This window comes from Sceloporus undulatus, chromosome 2 (genome assembly GCF_019175285.1).
Source record: "Sceloporus undulatus isolate JIND9_A2432 ecotype Alabama chromosome 2, SceUnd_v1.1, whole genome shotgun sequence".
In the NCBI taxonomy this organism is placed as follows: Eukaryota; Metazoa; Chordata; class Lepidosauria; order Squamata; family Phrynosomatidae; genus Sceloporus; species Sceloporus undulatus.
Window position 1 is genome coordinate 276,638,582 of NC_056523.1, and position 23,518 is coordinate 276,662,099.

At 39.3% G+C, this 23,518-nt stretch overlaps 2 protein-coding genes across 3 annotated transcripts in view; both read right to left on the reverse strand.

The window, feature by feature from the left end:
• Window positions 1–23,518, reverse strand: part of LOC121920651 (leucyl-cystinyl aminopeptidase-like) — a 409,227-nt gene that overhangs the window by 139,258 nt on the left and 246,451 nt on the right. The window lies entirely within an intron of this gene.
• The window catches only part of LOC121920971, an 84,821-nt gene continuing 71,283 nt past the window's right edge, over window positions 9,981–23,518 (reverse strand). For both annotated transcript variants that reach the window (XM_042448331.1, XM_042448329.1), the window contains 3 exons: window positions 14,878–15,025; window positions 14,558–14,701; window positions 9,981–11,721 (listed from right to left, as the gene is read on the reverse strand). In XM_042448331.1, coding sequence (XP_042304265.1) covers window positions 11,258–11,721; window positions 14,558–14,701; window positions 14,878–15,025 — 756 coding nt within the window. In that variant the 3' untranslated portion in view covers window positions 9,981–11,257. The remainder of the gene's footprint in view (window positions 11,722–14,557; window positions 14,702–14,877; window positions 15,026–23,518) is intronic.

The following is a 23,518-nucleotide window of genomic DNA, read 5'->3' on the forward strand; positions in this document are numbered from 1 at the left end:
TTTGTTGTTATAGTGAACTCTTTTAGAGCAAATGCCTCTGCAATATTTATTTTTAACCAAAGGAAATGGATCATTCTCTTCCAGAAACTTCAAAGTAGTTCTGAAAATAAGGAGAGCAGTAGGAAGACGTCTGGATACACAATTCAAAAATGACACATTCAGGCTTCCCACCACCACCACCTTGCTGTAAAGTTACTACCTGGCAGGTGATTGCCTCAAAATATAACACCCATTCTTTTAAAATTGTCAGTGCAAGAAACATGGTTCTCATCTGACAGCTACTGACAGCTACCCTGAATAACAATCTGCCCTCTAATTGTCCCCTGTGGAAGACATTGTAAGCCTGTTAAAGCCTTACCCAATATTCATTCTCATAGCAGTGATCAAGCAGGTCTGGAGGAGACTTGTGCTAATTTATTATTATTTAGTCAATTAACATTCATATTTATTCCAGCCATCCAGATGACCCATGCCATTAAAATGTTCTTTAAAAATACAGTTCATAGCAAATGTGGACATCCCTTTCACCATGAGTAGAGAGCTGCAAGGACAAAAAGAGAAGGGCTTTATTTCATAGAGGTGTGTGAGTCTTTCTAGATGATGTTGGTTTACAACTCGCAACAGCCCTAGTGAATTACAAAGGATGCTAGGAGTTGGAGTCTCACAACATCTGGAGGAACAGGATTCCCACCTCTAGTTTATTTTCTCTGTAGGATACAGCTGGGATTACCTAGATTTAGCATAGAATATGCTATATTAAAACAAATAGCTGAAAAATAAACTCATCCAAAGAAGGCAAAACCAAGAAACGAATACACCAAACATAAAGAAAAAATTACACAACTGCCAATTGTTTTGTCTGTCTATCTATCTATTTGCATGAGTAAAATAATTCACATCGCAGAACCTTTTAACATAAATATTCATCCTTGTATAAAAGAAATATCTAATTCCATTCACTGAATGTAACTGAGAATCTGCATTGCTCCATTTATCATACAGGTATTGTGTCCTGCAATTAGCTGATATCCCATTATCATGAACCCTTTTATAGAAACATGACAAGGTTTACCCTTTCCAAAAGCACACAACAGAGGGGGGAACCTTCCCTGGAATTAATTAAGCTATAGATCCAAAAGGCAAGAATAAATTAGAGACCATAACATCCTTAGCAATGTTTAAACTAGTGAATTTACAAAAAGTAAAGAGGTCAAAAGAATGCTTTGGGAAAGTAGCAGTTTGTGAGCATTGTTCTTTGCAATTTCAGTGTGTGTTTTATGCTGTGTAGGGGTTTTCCTGGCAGGTTGGAAATAGCACCAGTTTTAGCCTTGTTGAGATGCTCATATAATTGTAAGCACAGGTAGGAACAGGATCATTCTACTACTAAACAGAATAGGCCCATGATCACATATAATCACATCAGTCACTAAATAGAATGGGTCCATGATTGTGTATAATGCCAGCTAAAGGGCCTAAAGGCATCAAATCCTGTCTGGTCTTGGAAGCTAAGCAGGGTCAGCTCCAGTTAGTACTTGGATAGGAGACCACCAATGAATACCAGGTGCTGTAGGCTATATTTCAGAGGAAGGAAACTGGCACAGCCATTGAGTATTCCTTGCCTATACCACAAATCAACAGGCAACTGGAAAGCACATATGTACAAAGTCACTGGGGTAAATAGCAAATTGCCACACACTCACCCAGTTCAAGACATATGAGACCCAAGGACAGTTAATGCTGCAATGGTATATGGCAGGTGTTGGAAGCATGTGGCCCTCCAGTTGTTGGACTGTAACTCCCATCTATTGTTGCCATTCACTATACAAGTTAGGACTGATGGGACATGCAAACCAACAATATGTTCCACCTGTAGCAAAATGGATATTACTCTGAGGATTTAAATACAACTAATTTTTCTTGAGACAATCGGAACTGATTTTCACTAATGAAGTACTGCCTGTCACAAATGTCAAAAAATGTCTCTGTGTTAAAATGCAAAAGGTTTCAAAAGATGACATTTGAATAGTAATCCTGAATATTTCAATGTATTATTTTTACTGATTTGTTACTGAATAATGATTTTATTAACCCTTCTTTACATGTAAAATTTACAAAAATGTTTCAGTGACAACAATAGTTAAATGTTTAAATGTATTAATTACAACAGGAGAAAGAAATCCCTCCTTGTCTTGGGTAAGACCATCAGAAATAGGACTCCTGGATATTCATGAAGCTCTTTCAAATGCTATAATGTCTGCATATATATCTAAATCTTATAGCAAAAGGAAATGACCCAATTGTGTAATATAAAAGTAAAATGAAATCAAAACCTGGCCCTCTGTTACCCACGTGATTTGAATCAGCCTTTAAGTAATGTAATGCTCCACTTAAGAGTGAGAATATATTTCATTCTTTTCACATTTTTCATGACCAAAAATTCAAAATTGCACACATATTTTTTTTTAAAATCTAGAGCCCTGCATGTTTGGCCATGACTGCAAATTGCATAGATCAAAGAAAACTGTCACTGTGGGCCACATCAGCAATTACTGCTTCTTGTTTTCCATCTGTCAGAAAACAGGGTTGTGCCGCTTTCAGGTTTCACTCCTTTTCCTTTGTTTCAGCTGCCTGAAGTGTCTCATTTCATAACATCCATGTAAGTCAGACAAATCCCTTGTGGGCTCACAGTATAAAATGTTCATCTTTAAGATAGAAGATCTAATGGGAAACTACTAGATCTATATGTAGCATAGGAACACACTTAGAACAAATCCCCTATATAATCTATCGGCTAACATTTTTGAACTCCAGACAAGAGTTAGGACCTCCAGATGTTGATGGATTCTACTTTTCACCAGGCCCTGTCAGCTTGACCAAAGAAGAAGGGTGATGGGGGTAGTAATCTATCAACATCTGGAGGGCTACAGGTTCCTCAGCCTTATCCAAAGACACAGACATAGGCCTCATCCCCACTTCCTTTTAAACCGGCTCACAAATCGGTTCGAACCAGTTTAAATGAACCCATTCTCACATGACAGGCATTTCACACTTTTCCCACCTGGCCATTTTTAGTCTCAAGAGGGGCATTATAAAAACGAAGTTAACTGGAAGTGACCGCCACTCACTTCTTGTTGTTAATAAAGGCCATTCCTGGGTGTAAAATGGCCACAAATCACTAAGGCATGGAGAAAATATTCTCCACACCTCCAGAGGGCATTGGGGAAGGAAACCTTTTTAAAAATTAAAGATTGATTGATTGATTGATTGATTGATTGATTGATTGATTGATTGATTTTGGCATGGTATGAGGTGTGGGGTGGTATTGCAGTCTCCAGGGGATACTAACCTGACCTTCTCTAGGTTCCCACACTTGCCCACACCTGTTGAAAATGTAACTTTTTGGACTGCAGATTCCAGGAATGGGGGATTTCAACAGCTGAAGTCTGAAAAAGTAGTCTTTCCAAGCACTCTGCCTCTTCTTCCTGTCAGACTGGCAAATGGCTATATTTTATTCACTATCAGTGTCATTCTTTATGAATATCTTACCTCATGAAAAGTATTTGTTTTGCATGCACCTTGACATGCTTTGTTTCTGTGATCTGGATTATGCAGTTTAATCTGCACACAACAGATAGGTAGGAAAGTCTGACTTAAGACAAGGACCTGGGTTCAATAACATTGCTCTCCCTTGCAGCGTTATAGCTCTATAACACCTAGGCATATTTTGATCTAATAGATACCACATATCATTGTGACACATTCATGACTTTACTGGTTTGCTGTGTGGCTGTCAGTACCTTTTTTATTTAATGGGGACATAGGAACTGTAAAAAATAATAATTTTGACTGGAAACTTGGGATCTTAGGCAAGAAGTAATATATTTCTTACAAGCTGACAGCAGCTGTTTTCTTTTGTTATCTTTATCCAGGCCTTCAAATTCTGGTATCAACTTATTGAACCTGCTGTTGCTGAGGTGGAAGGTCACCCTTAAATCATTGTTATGTGAGGATGTTCAAACGGACTTTTGAGCTGAAAAGTACCTAGGAAAAAGAATGTCCTACTAAGCTTGTAGAGCATAGGGCAGTTACTAGTGCTGCAAGTAAAATGGTTCAGGGGCTGGAGCAAATCCCCCTTGTGGAAAGGTGACAGTTTAGGACTCTTTAGCTTTAGAAAGAGGGCAAGTAAAACAAGACATGACAGTGCTGTATAACATTATGCATGGTAAAGAGAAATGGGATAGAGAAGGTTTTCTGTTTTCTTTTCCACATACTAGAACCTGGAGTCATTTATAGATGCTGAAAGGAGGGAAAATCAGGACAGATAAAAGGAAATATTTCTCCACAAAGGACATAGTAAAATGATGAAATCTGCTACTAGAAGATCTACTCATGGCTACCAGCTGGGAAGGTCCTATGCAAATTGATGGAGGATAACAGCTGGCTATTATTCAACATCAGAGACTTTCTATAACAGCTGCTGGGAACATGCCATTTACAGTGCACCTGTGCCAACCATGGACTTGCCATCCACGGATCTGAGCCTTTGTGGACAGCAAGCCCTGGCTTTCTCAATGGGCATGTATGCATGTAGCTATGCACACCCACTGAAAAGAACGGGACTTAAAGTCCCGCATTTTTGGTTCGGGGGGGGGGGGGGGGCTGGAATGGATCCTCAGAAGATAGCAAGGGACTATTGTATATCCTTGTCATTTTCAGAGCTTCCACCAAGAGTATTGTTAGTGAATGAGTGAACAGAATGCTGAATTAAATAGGCCTTTGGGCTGATACCATATGGCTCCTCAGGTCCTCAATATTGACAAATTTAAGGTACATTTGTATATTGCTTCTATCCCAAATCATGTACAACTGCTTCAATGCTGGTCATGATGATGGTGCAGAAGGTAAGTAAAAGTTTTCCTTTGACATGAATGTCTAGTTGTAACAGACTGTAGGGGGAGATGCTCATCTCCATTACTAAGCCAAAGAGCCAGCGTTGTCCAAAGACTACTCCAGTGGTCATGTGGCCAGCATGACTGCACCAAACACCAATCTGGTGCCTTTTTATCTACTTGCATTTGCATGCTTTCAAACTGCTAGGTTGGCAGAAGCTGGGACTAGTGATGGGAGCTCACCTCATCATGCGGTACTTGGGCCTTGAACTGTCAACCTTCTGACTTTCTAATCGTCAAAACTGGCATCTTAACCACTAAGCCACTACATCAGAAGGTAGATGTGTAATATCTTACATGATTCTTACATGAAGACAAAGGGCCATTTATCTCTCTGAGGGATAGTAAAGGGCATAGGTAGTGACACTTTGTATGAAGTTGTGGCATTGCATAAGATAAAAAGAAAGATGAGGTATAATGCAACAGTTGACAGAAATCTCTAGCTAAAATGTTTACAATACACTAATTTCTTTAACTAAGCATGTGTGAGAGAAAAAGTGGGCAGAGGGGAAGGGAATATTAATTAAAAGGCAAGGGGAAAACTATTAGACCCATCTTTACCCTGTGTTGCTTTAGTGTTGCTGCTGTATGGATTACTGAGATATTGTATTTGAAATGCTGATGAAAGAGTAGTATAATAGGATAGCTGGTGTTCATTATCAATAAAGAAGTAATCCATGCAGGTCATAAAATTAGGAAAATTCTATATCCGTGAGGGAAAAATTTCTTCCAATGGGAAGGTCTGAGAGATGAAAAATGTTCTACATGGAATTTAAATTATTTTTAAAATAGATAAATGATCTTGAAACTTCATTATCAAGCATTGGAATTTTTTTGAGAATGTTATCCAGGAATGTTCTTCTTTATGTTTTGGTAGCAGGGAATTTATGCATATGCAGCTTTGCTTTGAATTTGCTCTTTGTGGAATCATAATTAAATTTGGCTTAGATAAAATAGTGGAAAAGAAGGACAAGTCAGAATGCAGTGCTATTATAGTCACTTTTTATTTCATGGGATGGAGATCTAACCCTTTCTGTGTGCATGGGTCCTACTCCATTATATTTGTTTTCTCTAAATCCACCCATATATGATGATGAAACTAAAGATTAGCCTTCCTCAGACTGTGGCTTACATGTTAATGTGTTCTGGTTTTAACTGAACTCTAAAGGAACTATAGTCACAATAGGTTCAATTTGGATAGCTCCTTTAAATTGATAGCTGAACTGGACTCACTGACCAACTGATGTCAAAACAATCAGCTGGCACTGCTGGGCGTCTTTTAGATGTGTTGTCTAACAATGATGCAAGCTGGGAGTGGATGGAAATTGTAGCCCAACAGACCTGGAGAGTTCCAAGTTGGGAAAAGTATCAATAATCTTGTTTCCAGATTTACTTATTATTTTCTACCAAAAAACAACAAAATAAGTCTCAGCAAAGAATATGTAGTATTGCAAGACTCGGCACTGGTAATGGCAACACTTGGTACTGGGAAAGTGAGCAGTAATGGTTGTCACTAATATTTGATAGCAACAACAGATTTTAGACAAATTAGACAGTGGGGAGCAGTGAGTAAATTCTGTTTGAAGTTTGTATCATAAATGCCTTTCAATACATGCCACAAATGTTCGTAACAATAAAAATATTGGGACAACACTGTTAACTTCACAAATTGAAATCTTGTCCCTATAGATAATGGATGGAGAATCTGGAAAAAGAAAAAAGAAAAAGAAATAACCCTACAAAGGCTTCAGTGAAACTACCTGATTTGCAAAATATAACTCCCATTCCCCAGAGAAATGGATTTCTGCAGTATCAGAAGGAGTGGTCCTTCATGAAACAGTAGTTTGGGTAGTGTGGCAAGGTGATCATTAGAATGTAACTAATTGCACTGAATTTCCATAAGCCTTGTATTGGAGAATTAACATGACTCAGGGTGGGATATCATTTTCCTGGCCTAGCTTCAAAGGAAATGAGCATTTTGAAAGCAAAGCATGGTTTGTTTTAGTATTAGAAAAATGTATGCTGGAGACTCTTTTCAAACAAAGCAGTGCAGATGCTTTGAAAATTATGTTAAGGTTATTATAAACTAAGTGTTGGTATCCAAACACATGTTTCTAATATACAGATTAATTAAATCCCTATGATTTGTAATCTTACATAAAATGACTCTAGTGATCAGGGAACTAACATCATTTTTTTTTCTTTATTAAATAACTTTTTGCCCGATTAAACTGCCTAATAAAATTACAGCAGCTATGGTTTTAATCAAGAGTAGTTAAAACCTACCATTTTCATATAAATATATATCATAGGGTAGTTTTAAAAATCAGAGAAAACACACACAATCTAATTAAAATACAATGCAGAGGAAACAGTGGGTGGACAGCTATTTACATCTGAAACTGCAAAATAAATTAGTCTCATAAATTAATTACAGAAAACCAGCAGAATTTAAGAATTTTTTCCCCCAAAAATGGAACTAGAATCGCTGGCTATGGAATTCTCTCGCCCTACCAACCAACAGGAGACTCCTTCAGAATATTCTAATGAATTCCAGTCCTACAAGGTGTGAACAAGGCCAAGATTACTGTATTTTTTAAAAGGAACATATGACATGATGTTGCTTGTGCTGCTGGTAGTCATTCTTCTGATCAGTCTGCTACTGGAAAGGGGGGTCATGTGATCCTCTAGAAGGATGTTGGACTACAACTCCCAACATCCTTTGCTTTTAGCTAAACTGGCTGAATGTGCTACATTTTTATTACTGTAGACCAAGAATAAGCCAGCACAACTGGTTTATATTCAGTTTATGGCCAACATCAAAGTCCTCTCCACATCTCTTGTTATTTTATCTGGTGCCCCAGCCTGTCTAGTGCCTTTCAAACCTTGATACTGGTTTCAAAGGTATAGGATATTCTTCCCACCTTGTCAAAATGCTTTGCTGAAAATGAATTACAGTCAGAGGTTAGCAACTATGGCTGTCCAGATGTTGGGAAATAGCAACTCTTATCAATCATAACCAGAATAGACAATGGTGGTAGATAATGGGAGTGGCAGTCTAACATCTAGAAGGTCACAGTTGCCCACCTCTGTGCTATTTACACAACATTTCCATGATCCAATAAATTAGTGACAATATTAAAAAAGGAGATAAAATGTGTCTGACATGACTTATTCCTGGCAGCCCATGTTGACTATTATTTATAAAAAATACTATCCAAATGATCACAGACTAGCCATTTGCCCATTTCATTTTCTGCATCTTACCTGTCTCCTGGAATTCTCAAAGATTACAGCGAGTAACTGTGAAAAAACAGCCATAAGCTCCTTCAACACTGTAGAAGTACAGTGGGCCTTCAGTATCTGCTGGGGTTTGGTTCCAGAACATCTAGTGGATATCAAAATCCATCGATGCTCAAGTCCCACTAAATTCACTAGCATAGAAAAATGGTGTCCCTTATATAAAATGGCAAAATCAAGCTTTGCTTTCTGGAATTTATATCTTTTGAATATTTTCAAGTCATAAATGATTGAATACATGGCTAAAGAATGTGTGAATATGGAGGGTCAACTGTAATTTACTTGTCCCTTGAGGTGTCAATTCAATTAAAGAAGCCCTGGAGGACTCAAAGGAATAAATCCTTTGGGCTGAAGCAGATATCCCTAGCAACAGCTTTTTGGAATGGAACCACTCTACTACCTTGTACATCATTTGAACAACTTGACCAAAGGAATACAGCAGCTGATGGTATCAAGGGCAACTCAGGGGTCTAAGAGAATCAACAGGGCTGCATTTCATCATCCCAGTCCACCATCTCTCTCTTGTAAAGGTGACCCCAGAAGGTGATCAAGGCAGTAAAACCAGGCCTAAAACTCAACTGAAATGGATCTGGTAATTCAGTATGATGCAACAGTATCTGGATCTGATTAGCCACCACCTGCTTGAGCACCCAGTTAAACCAACTTCACATTGACTCTCTTAAAGTGTTTTTTGTAGTGAGAAGGCTACAAAGCTTCGAATGAGGCAGAGAGTTGGCAAGCATGCAAGAGCTTCCCCTGCCCCATTTTCATACACACCACACCTTACTGGGCTACTTTTCAAAACCCTAGAGCAGGGGTTCTCAGCCTGGGGGTCGCCAGGTTGGGAATCCCCCCGTCTCCCCGCGGGTGCCGGCGCTGGAGCAGGCATCGGTGGGGGAAGGGAGTGGGGCTCCTTCCTTTCCCTTTTTCCTTGTGCGTGCCCGTGCTGGCATGGGCACGTGCAAAAAGGAAGTGCCTGGGGGTCTCTCCTCCTCTCCCTTCCTTCCCGTGGGTGCAAACACCTGCGAGGAGGAAAGGGCGGGGGGTTGCCTCCTCCTCTCCCTTCCTTCTTGCGGGTGCAGGCACCTGCGAGGAGGAAAGGGCGGGGGGTTGCTTCCTCCTCTCCCTTCCTTCTTGCGGGTGCAGGCACCTGCAAGGAGGAAAGGGCGGGGGGTTGCTTCCTCCTCTCCCTTCCTTCCCGCGGGTGCAAGCACCCACGAGGGGGCAGGGGGGGGGGGGCTGCCTCCTCCTCTTCTCCCCGGGGCTGCCAGGCAGGGGCGGGACTTCTGACCGCAAAGCCTGCTGGGGCTTGTAGGCGGCCAAAAGTCCCGCCCCTTCCCAGCCTCCCAACCAATCAGGGAGGCTGCGGGCAGGACTTTTGTCCCCAATGGGGGGTCGCGGCCCAAAAAAGGTTGGGAACCACTGCCCTAGATGTTTCAGGAAAAGCAGAATAAAGTGCAATTTTAGAGTCGGAGATTGGGAGATGGATTGGGAAAGATCCAGGGGGGGCTGGGGTAAGTACTAGATCCTTGGTAGGCTGTGGCCCCTGGCACTGAAAGACTACTAACAGGGACACAAGCTTATTTCACTTTTTATATATTTGAAAGCATCTGTAAGAGGCTCATGGGGGAACCATACATCCTTCTACTGTAGAACCTAAGGTAAGAATAAAATATAAAAGTTGTAGTCTCTTTCAATTATTTATTAATTAGAGAATTCAGACATATATCATACAAAAGAATGCAGAACTTACCCTTAGTTTATCATGCTCATATTTGTATCAAAATTTGAAAAAAGACACACATATTTAAAAGATAGATAAACTGTAAACTTTTAAAATGTTGCCCCGATCCTGAGTCTATCAATCCAGGCAGCTTTATTGCTTTTAGTGGGAGTAGGAAGCCAAGGAGAACAATCATACTTCTTGGGTAGCTGAGACCATTTAAGGAGAACCATAGCTGGCTTGGGAAATGCTATGAATAACAAGCCTGCTACAGGAATTGTTTCCAAGCAACTGGATGTGTCTAGGAAAGAAACAAAGTTTCTGTAGAACAGTAATGGAACAGGTTCAAGGTCTGTTCCATTATCTACAGTGTCTTTTTTTTGGGGGGGGGGGATACACCTGCATGCCTGTATGGCATTTTCCAGTGTTTTCACTCAGCACTAAAAAAAACAAGACCTCACGAAATTATTAAGTGTGTTTTCCCTCCAGATATATCCCATGTGTGTGTAAACCAAGTGGATTGATAATGCGGCCTATGAAAATCCTACCAAGCTATTCTTCAGCATTTGCAATCTTCTTCAATTTGTTACACACAAGTGCATACTAGATTACAATTCCCATCACCCCACATAGTTGGAGGTGATGGCAATTTTAATCCAGCACATCTGAAGGGCGCCAAGCTGGGAGAAGGAGATCTGCTATATGCATGTGTGAAATCATCATACAATGAAACCTCTGTGTGTTTTGGCCATGAGGAGGAGGAAAGGGAGCTGGCATTGTTTGTGCATTCAGTTTTATCTTAAGCCTCAGTGTGGAAATATCTTTTAACACACAAAGCCATGATCTGACAATGACCAATACAGAGTACTCTGGTGGGTGCTTCTATATCTTAAAAGACACTACTATATGCTCTTGAAGATATATATTATCTTGTAACAGAACCAGAGTGTAGCCTTGGGTATGGTTATTAGATACCTGGGCATCCTCTATCTGAAATGAACAAATATTACACCTTACACATTATATTTCTGTATCTCCCAGAGACCTACGATGCTCAGGAATGCTCCTGCATGTTTTTATACGAATGTGAGAATTTTTTTCAACAAGACAAATGCTTTCTGCTTTCTAAACAGCAAATGGTTCTGTGGAATGAAATTTGGCATGTTTAAAGAGGCTCAGGGAAACTGCTTCATAACCAAAAGAAGATCTGTTATCTCTTACTGTGCATAATCTTCAGTAAAAAACTGTAACAAAGCTCTGGCTGTCAAACATTAAAGAGCAATTTCTAATCTTGCCAGGAGGGCCTTTCAGTGGCCTTCATACTCTTGCTTCTATGAAGGTTCTTCCCCTTCTGCTGAACATTTCCACCATCAGAACCTTCTAGTTTTTGTCTGGAGGATGGGTTTACCGATTCTACAACCGAAGTATGTTTTTGCAAGACTCTGTGTTTGCTTGGAAAATGTTTGGATGTGGAACTCACTTCAGGTATTTTTCTGTAAAGTGCATTCAATCCGCTTGCTTCTGTTCCTTCCATCTTGCCCTCTTCACGCTTTGGAAAATGCTGACTGGTTCCTGCTTTCTTCACCTTCTGTTCCCTTAAATCTCGAAGAGTTTCTAAAGCCTGATCCAGTTCTGTCTGTAAGATTTCCATTTCACTGGCAACTTTTTCCCGTTGCTCACCACAGACTTTGAGTGAACGTTCCAAGGACAGGAAAAATTCTTTTCCAAATTTTGACAGTGCCTCATCACCTAAAGAATAAATTAAAAGAAAGCAGGGGACTAAGCCGCACCATTTAGGGCATAAACCAACATGCTCTTGGGATATATGAAATAAATAATTAGTGCTTTAAAGAGGTGCTGGACTCATCTAGATCTTTCTAATTTTTCTTGAACCTAGAAAGAGTGAAATTGATACCACAGTGCTAGAGAAGCTCACTTTCAGTTTTTTTGGAAAATGGGCACATCATTGTTACCTTCTATTATCAAATACTGTAATACCAAGAATGTGTTCCACAACTGATCAAACAGGCGTATTGAAATGATTCAAGAGGTTTGAAGCAAATGTCAGTCTTTGATTTTCCCCTGGAAGAATACTGGATAACTATTAAATTTCAATGATTACAACAAAAACAGGAAACCTTTGGATCTGGCAATTAGGCTTACTCCTCTTATTCTTCCCAAGACCCATCCTATTTGTGCAAAAGGGAACTTCCTTTTCCAAGTCTACTTGCCATGCCAAGGAGGCCTGATAGGGAGGGAAAGGTTAATCCTGCTGTGTTACTTTCCAATGTCCTCCACATGAAAAAAATACTGAAGGAGATTCATTTGTGTGAATGGATTTTTTTTTCTTTTAAGTTTTTTTTTTTGGGGGGGTATGTGGGAGAGGGTGGATTTTCACAAGAATGGGAAGGAGACAGATAGTTAGGAGACAGAAAACAGGGAGAGAGAAGCAGCATTAAAGGACAGCATTAAAGTAGAAGAAGAAGAGAAGAAGTAAGAACCTGCTGCTTTCTCTAGATTAGGAGTGTATTTTTGTTGTAGTTCCCATCTGCAAAGTGAACAATGTCAGATTTTGTTTAAAATAATGTTTTGGGTATCCTTTCCATAGTGATGTTGAAATTTTTATTCATGTTATTTACAGCATGTAGCCAATTAGGATGCTGAGAATGAAAAGAAATCTTAGATGGGTTTTTTATTTCCTTGGTTTTTATTCAGTTTTCATTAATATATTCTATATATTCTGTCCTTGAGAAAAGGGAGAAGGACATTTTCCAATTTGCAAAAATTAATACCTAACATCAAGAGCTAGCATGGATTTGAAATGTACATATGTAAAGAATCTTCCAGCATCTAATGATTGCCTCACTAAATTAAAAGTCAGATACTAGTCAAAACTGTATGATTAACCATTTGTAAGCCGCTCTAGGAAAAGAGCCAGGTATAAATATTCTGAATGAATGAATGAATGTATATCAAGAAGCATATCAGTAATTATAATTATAATCAATGAATGTAATTAAATTCCTGCTTTCAGCATGCTTTGTATCAGGCTAAGTCATCAATTCAGCCATTATTGAGGAATACATTTTATTATATTTGCACAAATATATAATATTCATGCCTTCCGTATCTAGCAGTGTTCTACACTAGCAGCTATAAAAAAGCAATTCTACTTCTTATTGTGAAAACATCAGTTTTAGAAAAGTAAATAATAAGAGTTCAGATTAAGACAGTTTTGACTAGGGAGATCCAATCACAATGTTCACTGAACAATCTTGGTCCAGCTGAAACCTAACCTACTTCACAAAATTGGTGGATAAAATAATAAAATAAATATAACTTTTATTTATATCCCGCTCTTCTGTAGCTAGACAATCAGAGCAGATCACACTAAAACATCCACATACAATATAATGCATAAAATTACAACCTCCTCATTGAAAACTGTGGATGCATGGTGGCAATGGAATGCTTATTTTGGAAGGGGAAACCAAAGGAGTGGGAAGGATTAGAATTAAGTATCCTGGAAAAGGTCATGGATATTTGACTCAAATCCTGGAGAGGAGTATTCCACACAGCAACATTTTGTGGTAGGTTTCATATGGTATTGATACTTTCAAAGAGGATTTCCCCCTGCCCCACTGATTTGAATGCAGAGTTCTTAAGACAATTCAGTTTAAAAAAAAAACCCTAACAAAATGTGATTTAATTGCCCTAGCTGAATAGTCACTCTAAATTTATTCAGCAGTGAATCCTTTCAAAGTGAATGAAATTTGCCTCAAAGCATTCTGGATAGTTTTAACAACCACCATTTCCATATAGTAATTTCATAGTATATGGTCAAATACCCAAGCAGATAATATGAAATGTTCACTATCTCATGATTTACAGATGCTGTCCCAGACATCCCTTGTTAAACAGTCCAGGTAGTAGGCGATAGAAAAGACCTCTTCCAGACACTCTAGAGAACTGCTCCTAGTTGGCATAAACAGTAGAGCAGATTAACAAATATTATGTTAGCTCTCTATGCAAACAGATTTCTAGGCAGGGCCATTGTAGAGCATGTGTTCTGAATGAAAATTTCCCCACATCCAACACTTAGCATCTATGAAAAGCTCTAGGGTGGGATGGCTTACACACAGAGAGAAACAAAGACACACACATACGATCTCAAACCAAAAACCCTGAAGTAGCCAGAACACGACTTCTGGCTCTGAACAATGGATATGTTTATATTACTTTAAACTGTATGGAGAACCTCTGCAGCTTATTTTAAGGAGGAACTATACCCCAAACTATTGCTCTATAAAATGAAATTCAAAAAATCTCCCCCTTTCCCCGAAAAAAATATTAGTTTGGGGAGTCTGGAGAAGTGAAGGGCTACAAAAATACACTTGCAGACCTACCCACCTCTTTGGTGTACATTTTTCTTAGCTAGATGATTGGTATAAAAGGCCCTTGTTGCCTTTAGCGCTTGACAGTACAAGATGCTCACCAGGAACTTGTACTGTCTGACTGCCTCTGTTGCTTTGCCTCATTCTTCCCCCGGGATCCCATTACTAGCTGGAATGTGACACATCCTTACCTTCACGATGCTGATTCACTGGTGGTGTTAGAGTTTCAACTGCATATTGGATCTGCTCAGCATTGTTTCTGAAAACAGTGAGAAAGTCTCTCAAAGCAGTCTCTGAAGCTTCTGTTTTAAGTTTTGTGTAAGACAAAAGGGCATCTTCATGAAGAAGTGAAAAGCAACAAATTATTGCCTGGAGACTTGTATCAAAAATATTAATCAGCAAGATAGGAAATATTCCTGAGTTGGAATTGTTCTCAGATATTTAATGACATAAATATTTGTATTTAGAAACTGGATTTTGTTTATGCTGCTGTGTTCAGACACATACTTACCTTGTAGTGGGGAACAAAGAGCCATGGCAACATTGTCTTGAAATGTGTGATATGCTTGCTTTATCCCACTGAAGAGAGCTTCAGTGTACTTAACTTGGAGATGATATACACTTCTGTAGAAATTAAGTTCCCCTTGCAAAGCAAGAATCTGGAAGTGAGAGTAAACTAAGTGAATATAATAATGATTAGCATCAGCAGTGACCATCTATACATACTGACTTAGCTCAAATGTCACACTATCTTAATTGACTATCATAGTCTACAAATGAGCAGCAAACTACAATCTGAATCCATTTTCTGAAGTTGATTTGCAAATTAGAGTTTATGCAAACTGTGTCTCACATCCAAAACAATAAACCACGTCAACAGCCATTATGCTGCCTTCTGAGTCAGCTCTTAACAGAGAATAATAGCAGTTGAACTGCTCTCAAGCTGATTTTAGATGCACATCTGCAGAGGCTGGTCAAATTTTAGGAACAGTACAGTTGGAATAGGAAATTACTGTCAAGCCTATAAATTTTGACAAGTTACTAATTTGTACAGAATACAGCAGGTATACCTCTCCTGGTAAATACTGTACAACAGTTGCAAATCTCCTTTAGAAGTTGGGGAAAATTTGGGATTTTACAAAATATAAATGCAAAGTGAGGGAGGATGTAGAAAAGTTGTGGAAAGGCCTTAGAATGTCACAGGAATGCCTTAGCTACTGGTCAACATTCACAATTCTACATATCCCAAAATAACAAACATAAGATAGATACGCAAACTGTTTATTTCCTATTGCTGTTGCCAATGCAGCAGTGGCCTATTAAATATCTACCTGTTACAGAAATATTGTACAGTAAACATATGGAATAATGGGCAGTGACTGCCAAGATAACAGATAAGGGGTAAACATGAGGGGGTCATATAATAATCCATATTTATATACAGTGCACCCATGCTATAGGCGGGCACCCCATTTGTGGCTTCTTGCTTACGCAGAAGCTGCGCAACGGGAGAATGAATGGCACGCGTGCCTGTGGCTCACACACTCTCCCGCGCCGCAAGCATGAGCCCCATTCAATTGAATGGGATTTGAGCTTACGCATTATTCAGCTTACATGGGGGGGGGGGGGGGGGTCCAGAACAGATCCACCACATAAGCCAAGGCATCACTGTAATAGGCTCTGAGCTTCTTTTCTACAGTCTCTAAACTTCATATATCATCTAAGACAGGGCATGTAAAACATCAGCAAGCCACATCTGATCTACCAGGGAGGTGAAGAAGGAGATACAAGAGAAAGTTAGGAATAATTCAGGAAATGCCAGATATGGCTAATATGTAGTTGGGAGTACTCCTGGACTCGTCTTTGCAGTTGTCATCTCAAGTGGATGTGATGGCCAGGAGTGCTTGCTATCAACTTCAGTTGGTACATCAACTGCGCCCCTACCTGGACCAAAAGGACCTTGAAGCAATAGTACATGCACTGGTGATCTCTCATATTGATTTCTGTAATGTGCTCTACATGGAGCTACCCTTGTGCCAAGCTCAGAAGCTTCAACTGATCCAAAATATGGCAGCCAGACTGGTCACTGGTTCTTCCAGGTTTGACCAGACTATAACATCTGTGTTAAAATCTCTTCACCGGCTGCCGATCAGCTTCTGGGCGCAGTACAAGGTGTTGATTATTACCTTTAAAGCCCTATATGGCTTGGGCCCGAGTTACTTGCAGGAATGCCTCTCCCTATATAATCCGCCCCGCACACTCAGAACATCTGGGAAGTATTTATTAGAGCTACAAACAACTAGATTAGTAACAACTTCCCAAAAAAACCTTCACAGTTGCTGCTCCAAAATTGTGGAATAGCCTACTGGAGGAGATCCATCTTATTACCTCCTTGGATGCCTTCAAGAGGGCAATTAAGATGGATCTCTTCAAGCGGGCGTACCCGTCTGACCTTATATAAGAGATACTGCTCCACTCCTCTGACTATGAATGTCCTGTAATTCTATTACTGTTGTTATTAATGATAGAGTTGGTTTTTTAACTAAAATTATTATTGCTGTCATGTTTTATTGACTATTTTTGGATCTATTTTAGGCTGTAATCCCGTCTCAATCCAAGTATATTATTATTATTATTATTATTATTATTAGTATTATTATTATTATTACTTGGTGATGAGTGCAGCTAAGAGCAGCCCAACATTTCTGAACAAGAAAGTCTTTGCAGCCCCCAGGAACCAGAGCAGCACACATGGTGTGCAAGTCAGAGTGATCATGACCCTCTTGGTACTTTTAGGATAGACATGTAAGAAAAGGAAGGAGAAAGCATGAATTTTATTTCTAAATTAGGATTAAAACAAATAATTTGTTTGTGGTTTGAACCATCTCTTTTGAGATTTTTTCAACAGCAAGTTATTTAGCAGGGACATTTATTAATTAGAATATACTATCAAATTAATAAATTATTTCACAGCCAGCCTGTTCAGAGCATATTTTGACAAACCGAGCTAATCACCCAGGTTCCCTGGGTGTATAGGAAACTATTTTTCAATTTTAAAAATCAGAGTGAAATGGTAGAACAGGTTATAAGCTTTCTATGCTTGATGTTGAACACTGATTTCCTAAGTGGGCAGTGAGGTAGAAAGGGGGCAGTAGCGGGGTGGTGAGGGGAAAAGGGAACAGCAGGGGAGCTTTCAGTCATAGTATTGGTTTGCAGGACAGACAAGGGCAACCAGCAGTCTTTAAGACCATGGTGGGGATGAGGATTACATTAAATGTATTTTCAGAGTCCCCAGAAAACCACCACACAGTCTGGCTGATCATTTTGTGCAGTGGTGTCTCCCACTCTTTGCCTACCCATGTGAGTTAACTCCCTTACTGTCTTTTGCTAATAGTGGCAGTTGGGAAACTTGTGCGAGGCTTGGGCACAGGGTATCACTTCTGTGGCTCAAAGCAGCACCATTTTGGGACAGACTGGAGTCAGAGGACATGGAAGCTGGGGAGAAGTGGCAGCAAAAGGAAGCTTTCAAATTTGGGACCCTGCCTGAACTTTGTGAGCTTTGCTGGGACTTGGGTAGCAGGTTGGAGTTGCACTGCTGCTCCTGCTTTCTTCCATCAGACAGGCTGAGAGAAGAAGAACCAACATTTTTTTTGTGGGAGAGTGGGTACTATCTATGCTTGATTCTTTGAAAGAGTCTTTTGCCTTAGAGCAGCTCCTGGAAGTTAAAATCTCTCCCTTTTTAGCTCATACCAGGCTCTAGTCCAGAGCATGTGGCCTCTGTAAACACCCTACGTACACACCAGCTGCACCTTTCTCTGCCCTAATGAAAGACTGAGAGTCTTTAATGACAGGATGTCTCTATGACAATTTCATCATTAGAGACAAGCACAGCTGGTGATCACACCCTCACACTTTAGGAACAATCTGGCCACGTTTTAAGAATAGTAAGCCTCCATGTGATAGGGGCTGTACAGATTGGGGGAAAGGGGTGGCCAGAGGCAGCCCCTTTCTCCCCCAGATAGAGGCAGCAGCAGACAAATGCCGTAGTCTCTGGCAGGCCTAAAAAGAACTCACTCCCAACAGGTTCTTTTTTAGGTCGGGCACGGGGAGCCATTGGCACCCTTGCACAATGATGACATCGGCGCTGCGCCGCGCGGACGTCATCGTTGCACGCCCTGTATGGACGGGCATGCACAATCATGGTACCCGTGTGCCAGGCTGGCACTAAGCGCTGGTCTGTACTGGGCCATAATCTCCTAAACCTCTCCTCACCCTACAAATGCCAGGATTCCATAGGACAGAGTCATGGCAGTTAAAGTGCAATCAAACTGTTATAATTTTGTAGTGTGGATACCACACCACAATGTGGAATTAATGTGTTTCTTAGAGTGAAGCCAATTAGACAATTATAGAGAGAATGTTCTGGTTCTGATTTATCAACTTAAAAGTGTACAGAAGTGTACTGTTTCCATATGGTCTTGATCTGAAGTCCTTAAAAAAAGCTTAAATTTGTTTAAAAAATAAACAATAACCATAAGGGTGTTTTTTTTTAAAGTACAGTAGTTTGCAGTACACTTGACAATAGGTATTTCAATCATCTTTGACTCTACTCTATTCTGTTCTGTTTTATTCATATTCCACCAGTGCAGGGCCATAAGTAACTCACAACATAGATTAAAACAGAATTTTGCTAAAGTTGGTCTATATCTATCTATCTATATATAATCAGAATTATTAAAACGTATTGTCAACTGATGCAGTCAAGACATTTGAAGGGAAAAGATAGATTCTTTTTTTTAAAAAATTGTCTGCATCTGGGCCATTCATATTCTTTGACTTGGGAAACAGCTCTTGAATCCTCCTTTAACACTACAGACTGGAAATAGCTTCAGTGCACCTTCTCTCAACTACTTTACAAAAGGATCTATGCAGGGAAAATTAGTAATGAGAAGAGCTGTGAAAAATTAATCAGAAGTCAGTTTGTATTGGAGCATAAAGAATCAGAATCTGGTAGATCTCTTTAAGAATTCAATACAAGTTGATGTGTATGAGCAAGTACTATGAAACTTTCAGATTTTCAAGAAAAAGAGAGATGCCATGAAAAATTGAAAGAGGATAAACAAGAATGGAGCACAGAAATGGACAAGATTTAGAATCATCCCAATAATATTTTTCCAAGTATTTTGAAAAAGAAAGAGATTATGTCCTCCTGACTGTCAAGCTGAGATGTCAAGGAATGGTATTTTTGGGGAGAATTGGGGTGGTCTAATTTTCAAATCTACTCAAAAAGGATATGGAGTGTACCTGAGTCAAAAGATCAGAGACCTTCAGAAGAGTCTTTGGGTATATCAACATTGTAGAACTAATGCAGTTTCACACCACTTTAAGTCATGCAGCGCCATCCAATTGAATTCTGGGATTTGTTGTTTTACAAGATCTTCAGCTTTTGCTGCCAAAGAGTACTGGTGCCTCATAAAACTACAAATCCCAGGATTTTGTAGGATGGAGTATGGCATTTAAAGTGATATCAAACTACATTATTTCTACAGTGTACATGCATCCTTGAAAATGGCCTGGATGTAATAAAAAGATGTGATGATGAAGTAAAGGGCAGATCTTTCTATGAAAAAGAATTGCCTTCTGAAGACAGCAACACATAGAATGAAACAATTTGAAAAGGTTTTGGAACATTTGCACAAATTGAAAGGAAAAAGGTTAGGTTTAGGAAATGTGTTAAAGGTCAGAAATATTAGAAGTATTTGTGGTGGAGAATATACCAATTTTATTATAAGTAGAAATTTGGTTAATTAAATTAAAGAATATGTAGAATTGGATATTGCATGTTATCGATTAAGGAATGGGTTTGCCTAATAGTAATAATTCATAATATGGAGAAGGAGATTTATATTATAGTAAACATGCTTTTAAATTAAAGTGTTTTGAAATTTGGATTTATTTTTTTTTAGAAATGGCAGTGATATGTCCATATATGATGATAGCTGCAAGAATTAATGTTCAATGGAAGGATTTTGTGATATTTAGGCAGTGTGGCTATTTTTCAATATGTGGGTTTGAATAATAATTAATTTCATTTTACACAGAAGGAGATTTATATTAGTAAGAGACCTCAAACAGATGTCCCTAAAGGGCTGCCATGGGATCACATTGGGGGTGGGTCATGCAAATCACACATGCCCCGAACATAGCCAGAAGCCACCCTGGGCATGAGTCTTTTCCAAAGAGCTGGCCCAAAACTGGCTCAAAAAGGAGAGAAAAATTGAGGCTCCAACATGAACAGGTCCTGGGCCGGCCCTTTTGGGCCATCTGTTTCGCTGCTTAGTAGGAAGTCAATGCATAAATTCGAGTAAAGGTTGAGTACCAATTATTTAGAATACTGAAATCCAAAATCCAAAATTGTGGCTAAAATAAAGACTCCTTTGCTTTTTGATAGTTCAGTGTACACAAACTTTGTTTATGCACAAAATTATTAAAAATATTAGGTACAAAATTATCTTCAGACTATGTTTATATGGTCTATATGAAACATGAATGAATTTCATGGAGCCCATCTCCAAAATATTTTGTATTGTATATGCAAATATTCCAAAATCTGAAAAAATCCAAACTCCAAAACACTTCTAGTCCCAAGCATTTTGGATAAGGGAGACTCAACCTGTATAGCCTAATGATTAAGGAAAAGAAGACAGTGCTACTTTTTCTCTCTTCTTCATCTTTTAAGATTTACTTCATTACTTTTTTTGCTTTTATGTATCTGTATGTTTTATATATTCAAAACTCTTTGTGTTTCAAGAAAAAATATATTTTAAAAAGGAAAGTTACTTTTTAGACTATGTCACCCAGAATATCCCAGACAGCATGGCTAATATAGTCTTTAAAAGTATCTTTTCCAAACAGTGGTCAAAAAACCACAGAAATCATTACATTTAGAAGGAAGTGTGAATAATTGTCTAGTCACTACGCATCATTAAAATCAACATTTTTGTGAAACTTTTAAAATGCCAATCCTTACAGATTGCTTCACAGATTTGCAAAAAAGGCTTATGCGGCAAAAAACATTTCTATTCTAAGAAATAATCTTTGTAAAGGTTCTCCTGTTCCAGGCTACAGTTTGTACAGCTGAACAGAAAGACAGCCAAGAGCTACAACAAAAATAAATTTATACTTTTTAAAAGTACAACTTATTTCAGGACATTTTTCATACATTACTCTTCAGTCATAGTTGTTTTGATGATGCCCTTCATGCTGCACACTACACAAGATTAACAAAGCCCCAGACCCTGAATTGAGAGCAAGTACAAACCTAACATGAATGTGCAGGTTATGTGTGTATATGGTTTAATTTTCATACAGTTTGCTACCTATACACTATTGCAATAACTTCAAATAACAGAAGATAAATAAGGAAAAATGAAGGCACATTCTTTGCAGAAACTCATTAAATGTTCACTTCTTTGCCCCCTGAAGGAATCCAATAGCCCACGGAAAAATAAATATTATGAAATAGGCCTTAGACAATTTTGACTTCAAGACATTTGGCCATCTGTAGCAAGACGTACTGAGTGAGCTGCCAGATTATTTGAGTGACCTAACGTACTTTCCCAAGCACAAGATCAAATTGTTCCAAGATGAGCCAAGAAGTGGATGAGACAATATACAGCAGATTGGTTGGTCTACTAGAAAACCCAAAAGAATTAGTTGGATCCAAAAATACTGTTCCACAAGACAGCTTCTGCTTAAAAGTCTGTTCTGCACGCTCCAAATTCTTAAAGTCAAAGATGTTTGTAGTTTGTGCAACCCTTTGCATAAAAATGAGAGCTGTAAAGAACAAATGTATGAATGCTGGTGTATGCCGTGCATGTAATGATCCAGTTTCACCTTCTCAGTAAAGGCCAAGACAGAGGCAGGAGGAAGAGAAGGGAGCCACCTGCTTCTTGGGTGGATAGGGGATCCTCAGAACCAAGGCACTGAGAGTATGGCTTAGAATGGGTGGGCATCAAGTGACCTCCAGATGTTGTTGGCAGTTCACAACAATGTTAAAAAACAAAGGGGTGGAACAGATGGACAGGAAAAAGCATCTGGAACCTGCATTTTCCAGAAGTGGGTTGAAACCCCACTATTCGCACCGGCCACACCATCAAAGCAGGTGGAAACTACTTTATTTGACTAGTCTGTCATCTCAAACATTAAGCAGCAAATAATCATATTAGAAAATTAATTCAAAGTAGCTAAAAAGGTAGTTAAAACAGAACAATAATGACAAAAATACAGCACACCCTTCTGAATTGAGCAGTTAACAATCAAAGGGCTGCGTAAATAGGCTTTTGCTTGCCAACAGAAAGAGAGCAGAGAGGTGACCAACCTAACTTCCCACAGAAAGGATGGAAGCCTGGGGGCAGCCACAGAGAAAGCTTTCTCCCTTGTACAGTGCACCCGTGCCGTACATGGGTGCACCATACACAGCTTCAAGCATATGCTGAAGCTGCGTGGCAATGAAGCAAATGGTGCACACACCCATGCCACATGCGCCAAGCCACTCCATGAGCACGCACCCCATTGTTTGCAAGTGGCTTCTGTTCACTTTGGGGGCATGGATAGAAGGCAGTGTTTGGCCAGCCCAGCAACAACCAACAGGGAGAGAGCTGGAGCCAGCCAATCAAACTGAAGGCTGGAGAAGATTATTAGGTCAATTAGTGATGGTTAGAGTCAGATAGGGACAGTTAGGGTTAGAGTCCTGAAGTGAGGGACTCAGGAGAGAGAGAGAGAGAGAGAGCATTGCTGTGGTGTAATATCCAGTGGGATACTGTGAGCCTTGGTGGCTGGTACAGAACTAAGTTTAGGAAAGTAACCTAATATAAGGACTGCATGGGTCCTGATGAAAGTAACTATGTATTGTTCTCCGGAGAGAGTGTTGTGAAATAAACTGTAATTGTAAGTGGAATCAAGAAAGTAAGACCCTGAAGTAACAAGTGCATAAAACATCTCAACAAGTGAAACATTGTTCAAACCATCTTTCAAATAAAGTTTTATTACTGTTCACATACAGGCTTGTCTGGGACTTGAATAAGTAACCATACTAGTGATGTTTACAAATAGGGAATTGGTTTCACATATAAGTTGGTGTACACAAGAAA